Source organism: Brassica oleracea, chromosome C4, assembly GCF_000695525.1.
Source record: "Brassica oleracea var. oleracea cultivar TO1000 chromosome C4, BOL, whole genome shotgun sequence".
Taxonomy (NCBI): Eukaryota; Viridiplantae; Streptophyta; class Magnoliopsida; order Brassicales; family Brassicaceae; genus Brassica; species Brassica oleracea.
This window is the reverse complement of record NC_027751.1, coordinates 38,478,033-38,494,576: the sequence shown is the minus strand read 5'-3', so window position 1 is coordinate 38,494,576 and position 16,544 is coordinate 38,478,033. Positions and strand designations below refer to the sequence as shown.

Below are 16,544 nucleotides of genomic sequence, written 5' to 3'. Positions count from 1 at the left end.
TTCAGATTAATCATGTAGAGAAATAGATAAGAAATCAACAAGAACACTAGATGAAAGCAATGAAATCTGAATCAAAAGAAGTTTTTACTAGTTGTTCTTCAGCAAAAAAGGATTCATTTGCCTCCCATCGCTTACAAAAGTACTTAACTTAGGTTTAGGCAATGTAAAACAACAAAACAAATGACCAAAAGGCCCCTGAAATAACATAAAAATCGTCCAAGAAAAACACGCGGAGCGACCTACCAAGGTCGCTCCAGGAAGTCGCTCCAGACGCGTCTCTTCGTGTCTCGCCCCGTCAAAACGCGAGTGACTTGAGCTGGTCGCTCTGGCTGGTCGCTCTGGCTGGAGTGACTTGAGATAGTCGCTCTGGGCTGGTCGCTCTGGCCGGGAGCGACCTTGGTAGGTCGCTCTGAGAGGTCGCTCTAGGACGCTCGAACGGGGTGGATATGCCTCTAGTAAATTGGTCGTAACTCCTTCATTACATCTTCAAATGACTTGAAACCACTTCCATTAGAAAGCTAACTCAATTTGCTGTGTCTCCACAAAATCTTAGCAACAGAAGATTTCTCTAAAGGCTCCATCCATGCTCATCTTTCACCCCCTTTTGGATCATAATGCTCCCAAACATCTCAAATCACTCCATGGCACACTCCAATACCTAATAAGGACAATGAATGCAAAATGCAACCTAGACATGGCTAAATCCTAATCTATATGATGAAAATGCTCATGGATGAATGGATAAAACAATGAAAATATGCAAGACATCATGCAAGTAAACAAAGAAGATTGCGATTTTGGAGTGGTGATGTGACACCGAAGAAAAAAACATATATTAAAAAATGGAAATATTATAGTATATATATTGAAGCACACCTAATGGAGTTTGCCGTTGGAAGAGGTTACAGAGCACGATCAAAAGAACACAAATTTAGGGTTTTTGGTGAGTGAGGTTTCTTATGAGAGAAACAACTGTTATTGCTAGAAATTACTTGGATGGTTAAGAATTGGTCATTTTTATACACAAGTTGTGTGGTGTCACATAAATTTAATTGAATAAGATAATAAAGTTTGTTCAGATGATTTCTAATAAAGGTATTAGTTGAAGAAAAATCTCCTCTCTTTGATCTTTCGTACTATCAACGTTATAGGTTTTTCATTTGATATCAGAGCTGGTTATCGATGCGATCTATTCTCTATATAACATACATTCCCAATTTCCCCAATTCCAATTGGTGTTGTTGTTTCTTGTCCTCCGCGATTTGGGAATACATATTACTTTTGAGTTTTGATGATGAAAACTAAAATAGCACATGAGTCGGTCGTGCCAACTTTACCCAAAAGTAACAGCAAATACAATGTGGACGCTATGGGTCTTGTATATATTTCACACAAGGAGAAACATAAAGGCAGTTGTAGTTTTTGAACATTCTTTTAATAAAGAATATTAAAGTTTTTCTTACAATCTATCTTTGTTATTTGGACTTCTTTCTATAGAATCATCAAAAACATATTTTGCGCTAAATATTTATAGAATCAAAGGTTTCAGTATTTCCTCCAGCTTCCTCCTCGCCATGAGAAAATAAAGGAAGAGAAGAAGATTGATCAGTAACCAACCCTCTGGAAATATGCATAGAAGGTTTAGGGGGAATTTCAAGAGAATCCAAACTTCCTTCTAACATCTCAACAACTCTGTTCATGGGTGGACGTTCCATTGGGCATGGTTGAATACACCAGAGACTCACCAATATCATCTTCTTTGCAATCTCGTTTTCCTCCATAGTTACTTCATCTCCGAGTATCCACGTTTGTTGTCCATTTTCAAGATCGTTATAGATCCAATCAGGAAAGTATGCCGAAGTAGCGTTGGAATCCGCGGTTTCAACTATTTCTTTGCTTCTTGCCCCCAACATCTCGATCACCAGCATTCCATAGCTATACACATCAGACTTATAGGAGATTCCACCGTACATTCTTGAGAACACCTCAGGTGCAATGTAACCTATAGTTCCTCTTGTGTCTATCAATGACACAATGCTTTCTCTTTTTTCACATAGTTTAGCAAGGCCAAAGTCTGAGACTTTAGGACAAAGATTACCATCTAACAGAATGTTTTGAGGTTTAATGTCGAAATGGACAATTCTTGATTTGCAGCCATAGTGCAAGTACTCCAATCCCCGAGCAACGCCTAGCGCGATTCCATATAGAGTTGTCACATCCAGAGTCAAAGGCTTCTTTCTAGAGATAAACTGATCCAGAGACCCATTCTCGAGAAACTCATATACAATCGCCCTTTTGGACCCTCCATAGCAAAAACCAAGCAGAGAAACAATGTTTATGTGAGATGTTTGGCTCATGCTTGCAACTTCGTTGATGAAATCTTCTCCATTTCCCGTTGAATCCTTTAATACATTAACTGCAACCTTACGACCATTACAAAGGTTTCCACCATAAACAGTTCCAAATCCTCCTTTTCCAATCATATGTGAAAATGATTTTGTAATTTTCTTCACTTCTGCATAAGTGTAATGTTTAAGTAGGACCTTGAACATAGCCACACTATTGTTCTGCCTATATTTCTTCCTCTTTATCTGACGTTGCACCAACAAGATGAGTAAAACAATGATAGACACCAGTCCAGTCGCAGAACCGACAGCTATGAGTGTTATTGTAACGACCCGTTTATGTCCAGTCACATGTGATTCTCCCCCGGACATTACAAGCTTTGGATTTGGTCCAACAATACCATCATCATTGATCAGCTTCAGAATCTCTACACCATTCAGAATAGCATCATAATACTTTGGGGCATTTTCCGTGTAAGGATGCAAGTCAAGTCGTAGATCAGGTCTAAGACCACTTTCAGAACCCACATATACACTGAAATCTAGATACATCGGAATTCGAGAACCACCGCTCATCTCAACCACATCCATTTCAAGCTTTGCAATCTGATTCCTGATGAAGATGGTGAAGACACGTTGGCCCGGTCCGTGCACTTCGGCTAGAGTCTCACAAAAATGAAGCCTAACTAGGTATAGAAACCCAGCATCAACTGTAAAGAGCCACGTCATGCTGAAATTCTGGTTAAGTCTACGGTTGATGACGTTCCCCATCGTTCGAGACGTCTTGTACACATCATCCGGGGCAACGTAAGCGGGAGTCTTCTCTGTGTAGTTTATTTTCCCACCCGGTACCACTGGTATGATTCCTGAATCCTCACCGAGAAGGAAATCATCATCGGAACATTCCTGTGTCGTTGACTACAGAAACCATATGTCCTCCGACGTTCAAGCGGTAAACGGTCTCCAATGCTATCCCGTCATCTACCACGAAGTCAATGCTGGAACCCACGTTTGTTATTTTGTCATCAAACCCACCCTTTGTGTAAAAACCATCAGGAATGGAGACAATCTCCACGCCGTTAACGAAAGCTAACGAATCCGGAGAGGGCGTGAACGTGAGCCTGAGAGTTTTGTAAGCCGTAACGATAAACTCTTTGACCAAATATTTTGATTCCGGTTTGAGAGTCCTTACCGTTAAATCGGCGTTAAAGTTCTTCAAGAGAGTTAAACCGTCGACGGTGACAGAGAAGAAAAAACTGTTGGAACTGAAGTCGGATCCGTAACGGGTCGGGTAGAAGTATAACCGGAGGAATTTCCAGCCTGGAGAGACTTGGAATTTGTAAGTGAACTCAGATCGGAAGATCCGAGCTTCCGTGAAAGGAACCTGAGAAGCCTCAACGTCTTGGTATGAAGCATTTGCAGCAAACGACAGGTTGTCTAAGTTCGACCGCACAAGCTTTCCGTACTCTGTCGTCCAGGTTCGGCCGCTGGTGTCGTTGGTATCGGAGGTAGCACCACAATTGATGAGAAAGACATCGGTGGGATCATACGCCGCCGTTGCTCCTTCTCCTCGGAGGGTGGCCGAAACGAGAATAGATAAACCGAACAAAACGTTAAAGATCATAGGATCTTTTGATAAAAAAAAGTTAAAGAGGAATAGGAAGAAAACAAGAACAACAAGAAGAAGAAGAAGAAGAAGATGAGAGATGAGCCAATAATTTCTAGCGGCCGACCAATAAATAATAAACAGGATATAAGGCGGCTCGGCCGACCAATAAATAATAAACAGGATATAAGGCGGCTCGGCCGACCAATAAATAATAAACAGGATATAAGGCGGCTCGGCCGACCAATAAATAATAAACAGGATATAAGGCGGCTCGGCCGACCAATAAATAATAAACAGGATATAAGGCGGCTCGGCCGACCAATAAATAATAAACAGGATATAAGGCGGCTCGGCCGACCAATAAATAATAAACAGGATATAAGGCGGCTCGGCCGACCAATAAATAATAAACAGGATATAAGGCGGCTCGGCCGACCAATAAATAATAAACAGGATATAAGGCGGCTCGGCCGACCAATAAATAATAAACAGGATATAAGGCGGCTCGGCCGACCAATAAATAATAAACAGGATATAAGGCGGCTCGGCCGACCAATAAATAATAAACAGGATATAAGGCGGCTCGGCCGACCAATAAATAATAAACAGGATATAAGGCGGCTCGGCCGACCAATAAATAATAAACAGGATATAAGGCGGCTCGGCCGACCAATAAATAATAAACAGGATATAAGGCGGCTCGGCCGACCAATAAATAATAAACAGGATATAAGGCGGCTCGGCCGACCAATAAATAATAAACAGGATATAAGGCGGCTCGGCCGACCAATAAATAATAAACAGGATATAAGGCGGCTCGGCCGACCAATAAATAATAAACAGGATATAAGGCGGCTCGGCCGACCAATAAATAATAAACAGGATATAAGGCGGCTCGGCCGACCAATAAATAATAAACAGGATATAAGGCGGCTCGGCCGACCAATAAATAATAAACAGGATATAAGGCGGCTCGGCCGACCAATAAATAATAAACAGGATATAAGGCGGCTCGGCCGACCAATAAATAATAAACAGGATATAAGGCGGCTCGGCCGACCAATAAATAATAAACAGGATATAAGGCGGCTCGGCCGACCAATAAATAATAAACAGGATATAAGGCGGCTCGGCCGACCAATAAATAATAAACAGGATATAAGGCGGCTCGGCCGACCAATAAATAATAAACAGGATATAAGGCGGCTCGGCCGACCAATAAATAATAAACAGGATATAAGGCGGCTCGGCCGACCAATAAATAATAAACAGGATATAAGGCGGCTCGGCCGACCAATAAATAATAAACAGGATATAAGGCGGCTCGGCCGACCAATAAATAATAAACAGGATATAAGGCGGCTCGGCCGACCAATAAATAATAAACAGGATATAAGGCGGCTCGGCCGACCAATAAATAATAAACAGGATATAAGGCGGCTCGGCCGACCAATAAATAATAAACAGGATATAAGGCGGCTCGGCCGACCAATAAATAATAAACAGGATATAAGGCGGCTCGGCCGACCAATAAATAATAAACAGGATATAAGGCGGCTCGGCCGACCAATAAATAATAAACAGGATATAAGGCGGCTCGGCCGACCAATAAATAATAAACAGGATATAAGGCGGCTCGGCCGACCAATAAATAATAAACAGGATATAAGGCGGCTCGGCCGACCAATAAATAATAAACAGGATATAAGGCGGCTCGGCCGACCAATAAATAATAAACAGGATATAAGGCGGCTCGGCCGACCAATAAATAATAAACAGGATATAAGGCGGCTCGGCCGACCAATAAATAATAAACAGGATATAAGGCGGCTCGGCCGACCAATAAATAATAAACAGGATATAAGGCGGCTCGGCCGACCAATAAATAATAAACAGGATATAAGGCGGCTCGGCCGACCAATAAATAATAAACAGGATATAAGGCGGCTCGGCCGACCAATAAATAATAAACAGGATATAAGGCGGCTCGGCCGACCAATAAATAATAAACAGGATATAAGGCGGCTCGGCCGACCAATAAATAATAAACAGGATATAAGGCGGCTCGGCCGACCAATAAATAATAAACAGGATATAAGGCGGCTCGGCCGACCAATAAATAATAAACAGGATATAAGGCGGCTCGGCCGACCAATAAATAATAAACAGGATATAAGGCGGCTCGGCCGACCAATAAATAATAAACAGGATATAAGGCGGCTCGGCCGACCAATAAATAATAAACAGGATATAAGGCGGCTCGGCCGACCAATAAATAATAAACAGGATATAAGGCGGCTCGGCCGACCAATAAATAATAAACAGGATATAAGGCGGCTCGGCCGACCAATAAATAATAAACAGGATATAAGGCGGCTCGGCCGACCAATAAATAATAAACAGGATATAAGGCGGCTCGGCCGACCAATAAATAATAAACAGGATATAAGGCGGCTCGGCCGACCAATAAATAATAAACAGGATATAAGGCGGCTCGGCCGACCAATAAATAATAAACAGGATATAAGGCGGCTCGGCCGACCAATAAATAATAAACAGGATATAAGGCGGCTCGGCCGACCAATAAATAATAAACAGGATATAAGGCGGCTCGGCCGACCAATAAATAATAAACAGGATATAAGGCGGCTCGGCCGACCAATAAATAATAAACAGGATATAAGGCGGCTCGGCCGACCAATAAATAATAAACAGGATATAAGGCGGCTCGGCCGACCAATAAATAATAAACAGGATATAAGGCGGCTCGGCCGACCAATAAATAATAAACAGGATATAAGGCGGCTCGGCCGACCAATAAATAATAAACAGGATATAAGGCGGCTCGGCCGACCAATAAATAATAAACAGGATATAAGGCGGCTCGGCCGACCAATAAATAATAAACAGGATATAAGGCGGCTCGGCCGACCAATAAATAATAAACAGGATATAAGGCGGCTCGGCCGACCAATAAATAATAAACAGGATATAAGGCGGCTCGGCCGACCAATAAATAATAAACAGGATATAAGGCGGCTCGGCCGACCAATAAATAATAAACAGGATATAAGGCGGCTCGGCCGACCAATAAATAATAAACAGGATATAAGGCGGCTCGGCCGACCAATAAATAATAAACAGGATATAAGGCGGCTCGGCCGACCAATAAATAATAAACAGGATATAAGGCGGCTCGGCCGACCAATAAATAATAAACAGGATATAAGGCGGCTCGGCCGACCAATAAATAATAAACAGGATATAAGGCGGCTCGGCCGACCAATAAATAATAAACAGGATATAAGGCGGCTCGGCCGACCAATAAATAATAAACAGGATATAAGGCGGCTCGGCCGACCAATAAATAATAAACAGGATATAAGGCGGCTCGGCCGACCAATAAATAATAAACAGGATATAAGGCGGCTCGGCCGACCAATAAATAATAAACAGGATATAAGGCGGCTCGGCCGACCAATAAATAATAAACAGGATATAAGGCGGCTCGGCCGACCAATAAATAATAAACAGGATATAAGGCGGCTCGGCCGACCAATAAATAATAAACAGGATATAAGGCGGCTCGGCCGACCAATAAATAATAAACAGGATATAAGGCGGCTCGGCCGACCAATAAATAATAAACAGGATATAAGGCGGCTCGGCCGACCAATAAATAATAAACAGGATATAAGGCGGCTCGGCCGACCAATAAATAATAAACAGGATATAAGGCGGCTCGGCCGACCAATAAATAATAAACAGGATATAAGGCGGCTCGGCCGACCAATAAATAATAAACAGGATATAAGGCGGCTCGGCCGACCAATAAATAATAAACAGGATATAAGGCGGCTCGGCCGACCAATAAATAATAAACAGGATATAAGGCGGCTCGGCCGACCAATAAATAATAAACAGGATATAAGGCGGCTCGGCCGACCAATAAATAATAAACAGGATATAAGGCGGCTCGGCCGACCAATAAATAATAAACAGGATATAAGGCGGCTCGGCCGACCAATAAATAATAAACAGGATATAAGGCGGCTCGGCCGACCAATAAATAATAAACAGGATATAAGGCGGCTCGGCCGACCAATAAATAATAAACAGGATATAAGGCGGCTCGGCCGACCAATAAATAATAAACAGGATATAAGGCGGCTCGGCCGACCAATAAATAATAAACAGGATATAAGGCGGCTCGGCCGACCAATAAATAATAAACAGGATATAAGGCGGCTCGGCCGACCAATAAATAATAAACAGGATATAAGGCGGCTCGGCCGACCAATAAATAATAAACAGGATATAAGGCGGCTCGGCCGACCAATAAATAATAAACAGGATATAAGGCGGCTCGGCCGACCAATAAATAATAAACAGGATATAAGGCGGCTCGGCCGACCAATAAATAATAAACAGGATATAAGGCGGCTCGGCCGACCAATAAATAATAAACAGGATATAAGGCGGCTCGGCCGACCAATAAATAAATTAAATTACTAGTAAATAATATAGGCGGTATTCCGGCCATTATAACATGATATAAATAATAGTAGAGGCGGTATACCGACCATTATAACATGGTATAAATTATACAAATAAATTTTACTGAATCGCAGAGTGATCGTGCTGATAACGTGTTATGAAATAACTTATAATTTATAGTATCGAGAAATTTAAATAAGAGTAGAATTTAATATCCGTAGGAAGCAAATAACACTAGTATAAGGGAGAGAGTTTATTATAAGGAAGAAGAAGAAGATGTAATGGTTCTTTGATTATAAACTCTTGTTCTTGTTTTTGGTGTACAAAAGAGTGAGATGAGTGATGGTATTTATAGTGAACAACAATACATAAAATAACAAAGATAGTGCTTAATTTGGTAAATGAGTGGGTGATCATAGTGTTTGATGAGTAGATGATCATAGTGCTTGAGTTGGTAAAGGAGTGGATGATCATAGTGCTTGAGTTTGGTAAAGAAGTGGATGATCATTTCAATGCTTAATTTATAACAAAGCCATATTTGTTACGAGTGACTCTCATGAGTTTGACTGACCAAGAAACAAACACAAATGCTCACAAACGAAAAGTCAGTCGTAAATAACGTCTATCAATTTGGGCTTAAATTTTCAAAGGCCTAATAAAAGCCCAATAGTTTTTACGTCGGGATTGGGATTCTCTCTCGACTGAACGAACAGACGTAACTGTAATTCACCGGCTCAATCGATAGCGAAAGAGGAAGCTTTTGATATTCATTCTTTCAAAACCGCACTATGTCGTCTACGTCTAAGACGGTACGTCCGGTGGATGGAACAGGGTTACCGGAGAAGGCGGCAGCAGCTCTGGTTAACTCCTTCCGTTTGGCCTCGGTGACGCAACGGCTAGCTTTCCACATTCAAGCAGGAAGCAAGAGCGACGTTAAAGAGTTCCAAATCTGCTGCATCTCTCTCGCCAAGTAACATCTTCTATTGCATTTTCATTTTCAGTTTCAGTCTGTTTTTATTTTGGTTTTGTAATCGATTGGATATTGGGGATGCACAGAGGAATTGATTTTGCGATAGCGAATAACGAAATCCCGAAAGAGGTTGAGAATCTTCCCTCCTTGCTTAAACAGGTGAGTTTTCTCTTCTTAGCTGATTCTGCTGTGATATAAATATTGTGACTTTGAGGCCATTGTTGGTGTACTGATAGTGCCTTGGTGTGTGTAGGTGTGCATGTATAGAAACGATGTGTACACTAAGACTGCGGTTATGGTGCTCATGATCTCCGTCAAGGTAACATCAGAGAAACGCCACTTTTGTAGTTTTGGATTTGTAATCTGCAAAATGTGCTTCTCTTGTCTGAATAATGAAAGGATGCCACTTTTGCTTTTATTTCACTTGGTCTCACGCTTAAGTTTTAGACTTTGTCATCTTCTATGAACAGCATGCTTGTAAACTGGGGTGGTTTCCGGACAGCGAGGGTCAAGAGCTCATCGCTCTTGCTGATCAGGTCTGTCTGTCTTCTTCCTAATCCTCGTTTTAATCTAATAGCAGATTATGTGTGGGTGATAATGTTTTCCTTCTTATTCAGATGAAGAATGGTTTTGGGACTCCTGAAAACACGAGCCTTGCTATTCAAAGTCCTGGTGGTACATTCTCGCAGATCATGGAGAGGTTAGGTTTTGCTTTCACCCTCCTTATAACAACGTGGCTCTTTACTATCAAGCAACCTAAGCGATGCAGTAAACTAATTTGACTAGTTACTCGAAACTTACTTTGCGTTTCTTTCTGATGGATGCCAGGTTCTATCCATTTGTGAAGCTTGGCCATGTTCTTGTTTCTTTTCAAGTGAAGGTGATGCTTTATCTTCTGTTTTCAACTTCTACTTCGGATATGCTATCCTCTAACTGTGCTCTTTTTCATTGTTGTTTTCCTCACATGGCAGGCTGGCTATACAATGCTTGCACATGATTTTCATATCTCCAAGAATATGCCGCATTCTCCTAAAGAGAGAATTGTATGTATGCTTGTCTGTAGTCATGATATCATTTCATATTGAATTCTATTCATATCTGTGCAATTAGGTGGTTATGTTCATGTATTTTACTCACTGACTGTTAGCTTGCTTTTTATCTATCAGTCCTTTCTTTAATATACATTTTAAATCTTTATTTCATTTTGTCTGTGCCTTTTGGTTAGCACTTACTCCACATTATTGTTTGCTCTTCAGCGGCTATTTGTCGTCCAGACAGACAACATAGACACGTCTGCCTGTCTTATAAATCCTCAGGAAGTCAGGTAAGACAAAAGACTTTGCTATTTTTCGTCAGTGACACCAAATATGATTCTATTTAACTTCTATGGCCTTTGTGCCACAATTGCAGCTTCATGTTAAATGGAAAGGTGGTGGACAAGAGAGTTAACATCTCAATGGTGTGTGCAATTAGTTCTTAATGGAATTTTGTTATCTGAACTAGTTATATATATATTGTCAATGTTTATTTCTATTCAGGATTCGGGGCCTCAACTCCCAACAAATGTTACTGCCATCCTCAAATATGGAACAAACCTCTTACAAGTTATGGGAGATTCCAAGGGCCATTACATCATTGTAATCGCTTTTACGGGAACAGCACTGCCACCTGAAAAACCAGTTCTTGAAGAGTACATTCAGTCCGGAGCTGTAGAGTCAACTCCAGGTAATTCAAGATCATAAGATGAGAGTAATGATTTTTTTTATGCACTGCAAATCCTTAATGATTTTTTTTTGGTTTGTGTATAGATTCTGACATCATTGAGGGGCCATCACGAGTATCTCTCAGATGTCCTATCAGGTACTACTTTTGCCTCTTTTTATTTACTACTTTGTTATGTTATGATTGTCTTTGGTCGTTAATTTTAGTCTTATATTAAAACAGTCACAGCCGAATAAAGCTTCCAGTCAAGGGCCAGTTGTGTAAACATCTTCAGGTGATCTAGGATTTTGATAACTACAGAGTTGAAAGACTCTTTCTGAAGACACTGTGTAACTCTCTCAATCTTTGTTAGTAATATAGTAATTTTTTTTCCTGCTGCAGTGTTTTGATTTCTCGAATTATGTCTACATAAACATGAGAAAACCATCCTGGCGCTGCCCTCACTGCAATCAACCTGTTTCCTACCCAGAGATCCGTTTAGATCAAAACATGGTCAAGGCAAGTATCTCTCTATACTGTGATTTGCTTACTGCTTGCTACATTTTTGTATTTGCATCTTAATATAGATATAACTTGTCCATATCATATGCTCTCAGATATTAAAAGAAGCGGGGCACAAGGCTGCTGATGTAATCATCCATGCTGGTGGTACATGGAAGGTTGGAAGGGAAAATAATGGGAACGAGGAACCTGTTCGTGATGTAATCCATGATCTTGAAGACCCAAATAGCTTGTTCAATGCTGGTCCAGTTGTCTTAGATCTTACTGGGGATGATGAGAATGATGCTGATATTGAACTATTTGGTAACACCAACAAGGTTGTGGACCAGAAGCCTCACCTTGCAGATGCTCAGGGTCAATCTAATAACAACAACGGAAGCAAAGATCCTGCAGCCGAAGATTACTGCGCTGTGTTTAACTTCTCTGATGTGATATCACTTGACCAGGTGATGCTAGATCAGTTGAGTACTGGAACTGGTCAAGAATACTCTCAAATACCAATGCCTCAAGATCCAACACCTGTACCTGCGTCATTCTCACAGGTACCATCTCCAGGAGAGACACCAGCTACTACTTCCACCGTCTTTCCGTCTCCTCAACTCTCCCAGGTTCATGCTTCGCCTGTTACTCCCGCCGGAACATATCTTAATAGAATCTCTAGTCAGAGACCTTTAATGACAAGTTCATCACAGGTTAGTGTATCTACTTTCTCCTCTCAAGTGAGTATTCATATGTTGATGATATGTCTTTCTTGCAGAGCCGGAGGCAACCAGTTCAAGTTACGAGCCAGTCTCCTGGGAATGTTCCATCTTTGGCTCAGCCTCCGCGTATCCCTAGAGTACTCTCTGGCCAGCCTAACAGTTATTTTGTGAGAAGTCTAAACAGTGGCCATGTAACCACTCAGACGCAGCGCCCGAGCAGTCCCCCTATTCAATCAGTTTCCCGAATCAGTGACCTAATGGATGTGGACTCGGTTACTCCTGATTCAACCAACTGGCGTCCAAGGATGCGAGGCAGTATTACGCCCGGTTCATATTCCCCTGCTCTTGACCACATGATCATCCGACCTACCCAACAGTCTCAGACTAGGCTTCACGGTTCACAACCGGCGCAGACACCACCTGTTCATACATCTCAGACTCAGCCGCCTTTTTCAACCGCCCCTCCGGCCTTCACGAGGCCTTCTGGACCGACAGCACCATGGAGAACTTGAGAGGCTAGAACAAGGGAAAGTTAATGCTTAATTAGGACAGACAACTCTATCAGAATGAGCTTTTGTGACTTATCATCACTATGCGCATTTCATGGACTTGGTCTTTAGTTGGGGGTATTTAGTTTTATGCTAACTTGTTATGATGAAGAACAAATAAATGTTGGCAGTACTGTTGTATTCCACACAACGATCCCACAAATGGCGAATCTTAGGAGCAGTCTTTATTTTTCAAATAGCTTCCTAATTAGTTGAGGTGGATCAATGTATGAAATCTATATTTAATTATGTAAGACTTAGATTTGAAGGTACATGCCAAATTGAAGCTAGTTAAAATCAACAAATCTTACCAAGGGCAGACAAATAAATCAATAGATCTGAACAAAACAATCATAACTGTTAAATTTTTGTTTTGTTCTATATACTTTTCTCTCTGGGAGATGTTGGGTAGCGGGTGTGATTAGAACCATAATCAGCTTTACATTAATTACAACAGAAGTATTAAATTGACATAATTACTCAAAGATTAGAAAAACTGGAGAGGAACTGGAGCTGTCTGAGGAGAGGATTAAGAGTCTCCATGAGTTTCTCACAAGGATGGTTATGAATGCCTTCATAAGTTGTTACGATGATTTTTGGATCTTTTGCTAATCTTTGCACTTGTTTCTTCACGTTGCATGTGTGGTACGTACATCTGTAATAGCTCCTGCATTTTGTGACAAATAATTAATTTTTGTGGTTTGATCTATTGTTTAGATTATTTTCATATGATAAATGAATCATTTGTTTTGCTCATAATTCCATACATCCGTATATCAACCAATATATTATAATAAGACTCTCGACTTTAGATAAGAGTTATGATAGTACAGTATAAATTCTCTAAATTAATATTTGATAAATTAATAAAAAAAATCGTTTACGATTTAGACTAGTATATACAATTGGATAAAATAATAGTAAATATATGATCATTAAAAACATAATTAATTAGTAAATATATATAAATTTTTTTATAAGGATACATAGAATATTTTATTGTTTGTTTTTTCAATAAAATGAATTATATGTCAATCAAAAACGTATTTGTGTTCTAGAAATCAATATACATAAAATATAAAATAATTTAATTTTAAAAATCAAATGTTTCTTTACTTAAATATAAAATATTTTAAAAATAAAAGCTAAAAATATTTCTTTAATTAATAACTTTACATTACAACAATAAAATAGTATATTTCTACCATTATTAATTTATTAAAAATTACTCTATCTTTGTATGACCATACAAGTCGAAAAGATGTATCTTCATATAGTTTATATGAAAACCACTATCTTATAGAAAAAAATAAACAAAACTAAAAGGTTTTGTCTATAGGTATCGTTTAGTGTTAAGACAAAACTAAATCCTGCCGGTTGTTTAGCTATAATGTTTTCAGGCCATGAAGATTTTTTGGTCAAGCATTCCATGTGTTGGATATATACTTTAATAACGTTATCGATTCACATGTATACATGCATGTGTTTATATATGATGCATGAACATATATATACAAATTCAAGGATATGAATGTGTTAGTACGCACCTTGGATGGCCATTGTTCTTGACAGATTTCTGGCCATACTTTCTCCAACGATAACCATCATCAAGAACATCATCATCACTCCTCGTATGAAACTCAATCCTTGGAACTTTCCTCGATCTCTTATCTTTCTTCTTCCCTTGATCCCCGATTTGATCATTCTCAGGGGGCTGCGTAGGCATATGAAAACTCGTTGGACACCAAGAAGATGAAGAAGGCTCTACTTCTCCAGGAAGTGCTAACGAAGGCATCATCATTAGGGTTTCATCAACAAAAGAAGAGAAGGTCTTGTCGTTGTTTTCGACGTCTAGGCTTAACGTAGGAGGAATTATGTCTTGTCTTTCCATCTTGTGCTCTATGTATTTTTCTTCCTCACTATATGTATAGATGCGTAAGGTTCGATTCTAAAGAAGTAAGAGTAAAAGGGGAATTGGGGCCAACTAAGTTCACCTAATCTTTTGTTCAACTGCCTTTTACTTCCATTTAGTTCCTTGCATGTGTTAATAAACTTTATACTATTATCTTCATCTTTTACTATCTCTTTCCTTTTCTCCCTTTTAGATGTGAGAGATTGTTTTTTTTGGAATACTTGAGAGATTGTATATAATCACATATGTCGTCATCTTTAAATTTCTGTTGAGAATATTACCCCATCAACGTACCTCATTAGTAAACCATTCAGTCAAATAAAACTTTTGGTCAAGGATCTAGATGTTTAGGAAGGAACATTTAGAGTTTTTTTTGGAACAATAACATTTAGATTTTAGAGTTACAAGCATTACGGTAAAACAAAAAAATATATAATTCTTACGTGCGATAAAATATAGTAGAAAATACGATTTTCTTATTGGTTTTTTGATACTGACCAAACCTACATTTACCCCACAGTACCCAAAGCAAAATCTCATTGTCACAATGTGAAGAGCTTCAACTCCAAATCAATTGGTCAGTAGAGTGGTCTATGTCCAAGCCAAAAAAATGAAAAATACTAGTTTTTTTTTTGAAAAAAGGATTTCTAAAAATACTAGTTACATGTTTTACGTTTATTCATTTGGAACAAACTACCTTTATTCGGGTTTATATCAGAACTGACTCTGTTATGTCAATATTTTATGACGAAGTTTATCTCAGAATTGAGTGAGGGATGATGAATAAACACATTATTTACTAGTGGTGATAAATACGAAATATTATCAGAGTGACCTATATAAACTATAGCCTATATTAAATTACTTACATTATTCATGGAAATGAAGCGGCGTGGCTCTACGGACAAACGACTAATTCAACTTAAATCATATAATTATGGTTGTAGTGGGTAAGAATCTCATTTGACTCATAAACTAATTAGCCCCATTTGATTATATGGAACATCTAAAGAGTACGTGTTAGCTAATTAGTTTTTTAGACGCGTTTACCATTTCAATAAAATTATTTTATGATAATATTTTAGATTTTATTTAAATTATATACGTTTTTGCGTTAGCACTTTTGACGTTATTGTTTATAGATAGGCAAACATACCATCCACGTACGGTTAATGAACTCCCACACATGTTCTTTTGGTACGTGGATACCTTCTCATGCAACAAATGATATGTTATTTTTCGGTGGTTTGAATGATTTGCTTACCGATCTATAGTCATTATTATTTTTCTGTGTTGTATTCTTACTATCACATTATCACTTTCTGATAAATCATTAATTTTAAAAGTATTTTGTCTCAAACACTTAATCCTGAAATATTTTTCATCCACTACAAGAAAACATCGGTATTCTGACGGACATTCCGACGGAAAATGAAATCCTCGGAATTTCCTCGGAATTCGGTCGGTATATTCCGAGGAAATTCCGAGGAACTAGTGTTTGAGGTTTCAAAATCTCGAATGTTTTTTTATAAACGGATCGATCGATGGATTTATGTCCAAAAACGCATCGATCGATCACTAAGATGGACCAAAGCGTAACAATGTGATCGATCGATGAGATTATCCCATCGATCGACGTTCGAGATTTTGTTCATTCGATCTATTGGATATCCACATCGACCGATGGGATAATCTAATCGATCGATCACATTGTTACCCCAAACCCTGTTTCCTCGGAA

The 16,544-nt window shown here is 39.4% G+C and overlaps 3 protein-coding genes across 3 annotated transcripts; 1 reads left to right on the top strand and 2 right to left on the bottom strand.

Moving 5' to 3' along the window:
• Positions 1-1,147: 1,147 nt before the first annotated feature.
• Positions 1,148-4,013, bottom strand: LOC106341580 (probable receptor-like protein kinase At5g39030). Its single transcript, XM_013780313.1, is given in 2 exon segments — positions 1,148-3,243; positions 3,245-4,013. Coding segments are annotated over 2 exon segments (2,448 nt in total). The 5' UTR covers positions 3,970-4,013; the 3' UTR covers positions 1,148-1,520.
• Positions 4,014-9,154: 5,141 nt separating this feature from the next.
• Positions 9,155-13,105, top strand: LOC106337665 (E3 SUMO-protein ligase pli1). The gene is made up of 15 exons (XM_013776787.1): positions 9,155-9,421; positions 9,508-9,580; positions 9,675-9,740; positions 9,892-9,957; positions 10,039-10,121; positions 10,250-10,301; positions 10,393-10,464; positions 10,678-10,745; positions 10,832-10,880; positions 10,960-11,146; positions 11,230-11,281; positions 11,366-11,417; positions 11,525-11,641; positions 11,740-12,336; positions 12,402-13,105. Exons 1-15 carry the CDS (start codon positions 9,240-9,242, stop codon positions 12,855-12,857), a joined length of 2,172 nt encoding a protein of 723 aa, XP_013632241.1. The 5' UTR covers positions 9,155-9,239; the 3' UTR covers positions 12,858-13,105.
• Positions 13,106-13,245: 140 nt separating this feature from the next.
• Positions 13,246-14,903, bottom strand: LOC106340919 (probable WRKY transcription factor 24). Its single transcript, XM_013779747.1, has 2 exons — positions 14,441-14,903; positions 13,246-13,560 (listed from the first exon to the last, which is right to left on the bottom strand). Exons 1-2 carry the CDS (start codon positions 14,782-14,784, stop codon positions 13,374-13,376), a joined length of 531 nt encoding a protein of 176 aa, XP_013635201.1. The 5' UTR covers positions 14,785-14,903; the 3' UTR covers positions 13,246-13,373.
• Between the last annotated feature and the right edge of the window lie 1,641 nt (positions 14,904-16,544).

Coding starts and splice junctions, on each gene's coding strand:
- LOC106337665 (XM_013776787.1), top strand. CDS start 9,240: ATGTCGTCTACGTCTAAGACGGTACGTCCGGTGGATGGAACAGGGTTA. Junction 9,581..9,674: donor TTCCCTCCTTGCTTAAACAG/GTGAGTTTTCTC, acceptor TGGTGTGTGTAG/GTGTGCATGTATAGAAACGA. Junction 11,418..11,524: donor AGTTGTGTAAACATCTTCAG/GTGATCTAGGAT, acceptor TTCCTGCTGCAG/TGTTTTGATTTCTCGAATTA.
- LOC106340919 (XM_013779747.1), bottom strand. CDS start 14,784: ATGGAAAGACAAGACATAATTCCTCCTACGTTAAGCCTAGACGTCGAA. Junction 13,561..14,440: donor AAGAACAATGGCCATCCAAG/GTGCGTACTAAC, acceptor CACAAAATGCAG/GAGCTATTACAGATGTACGT.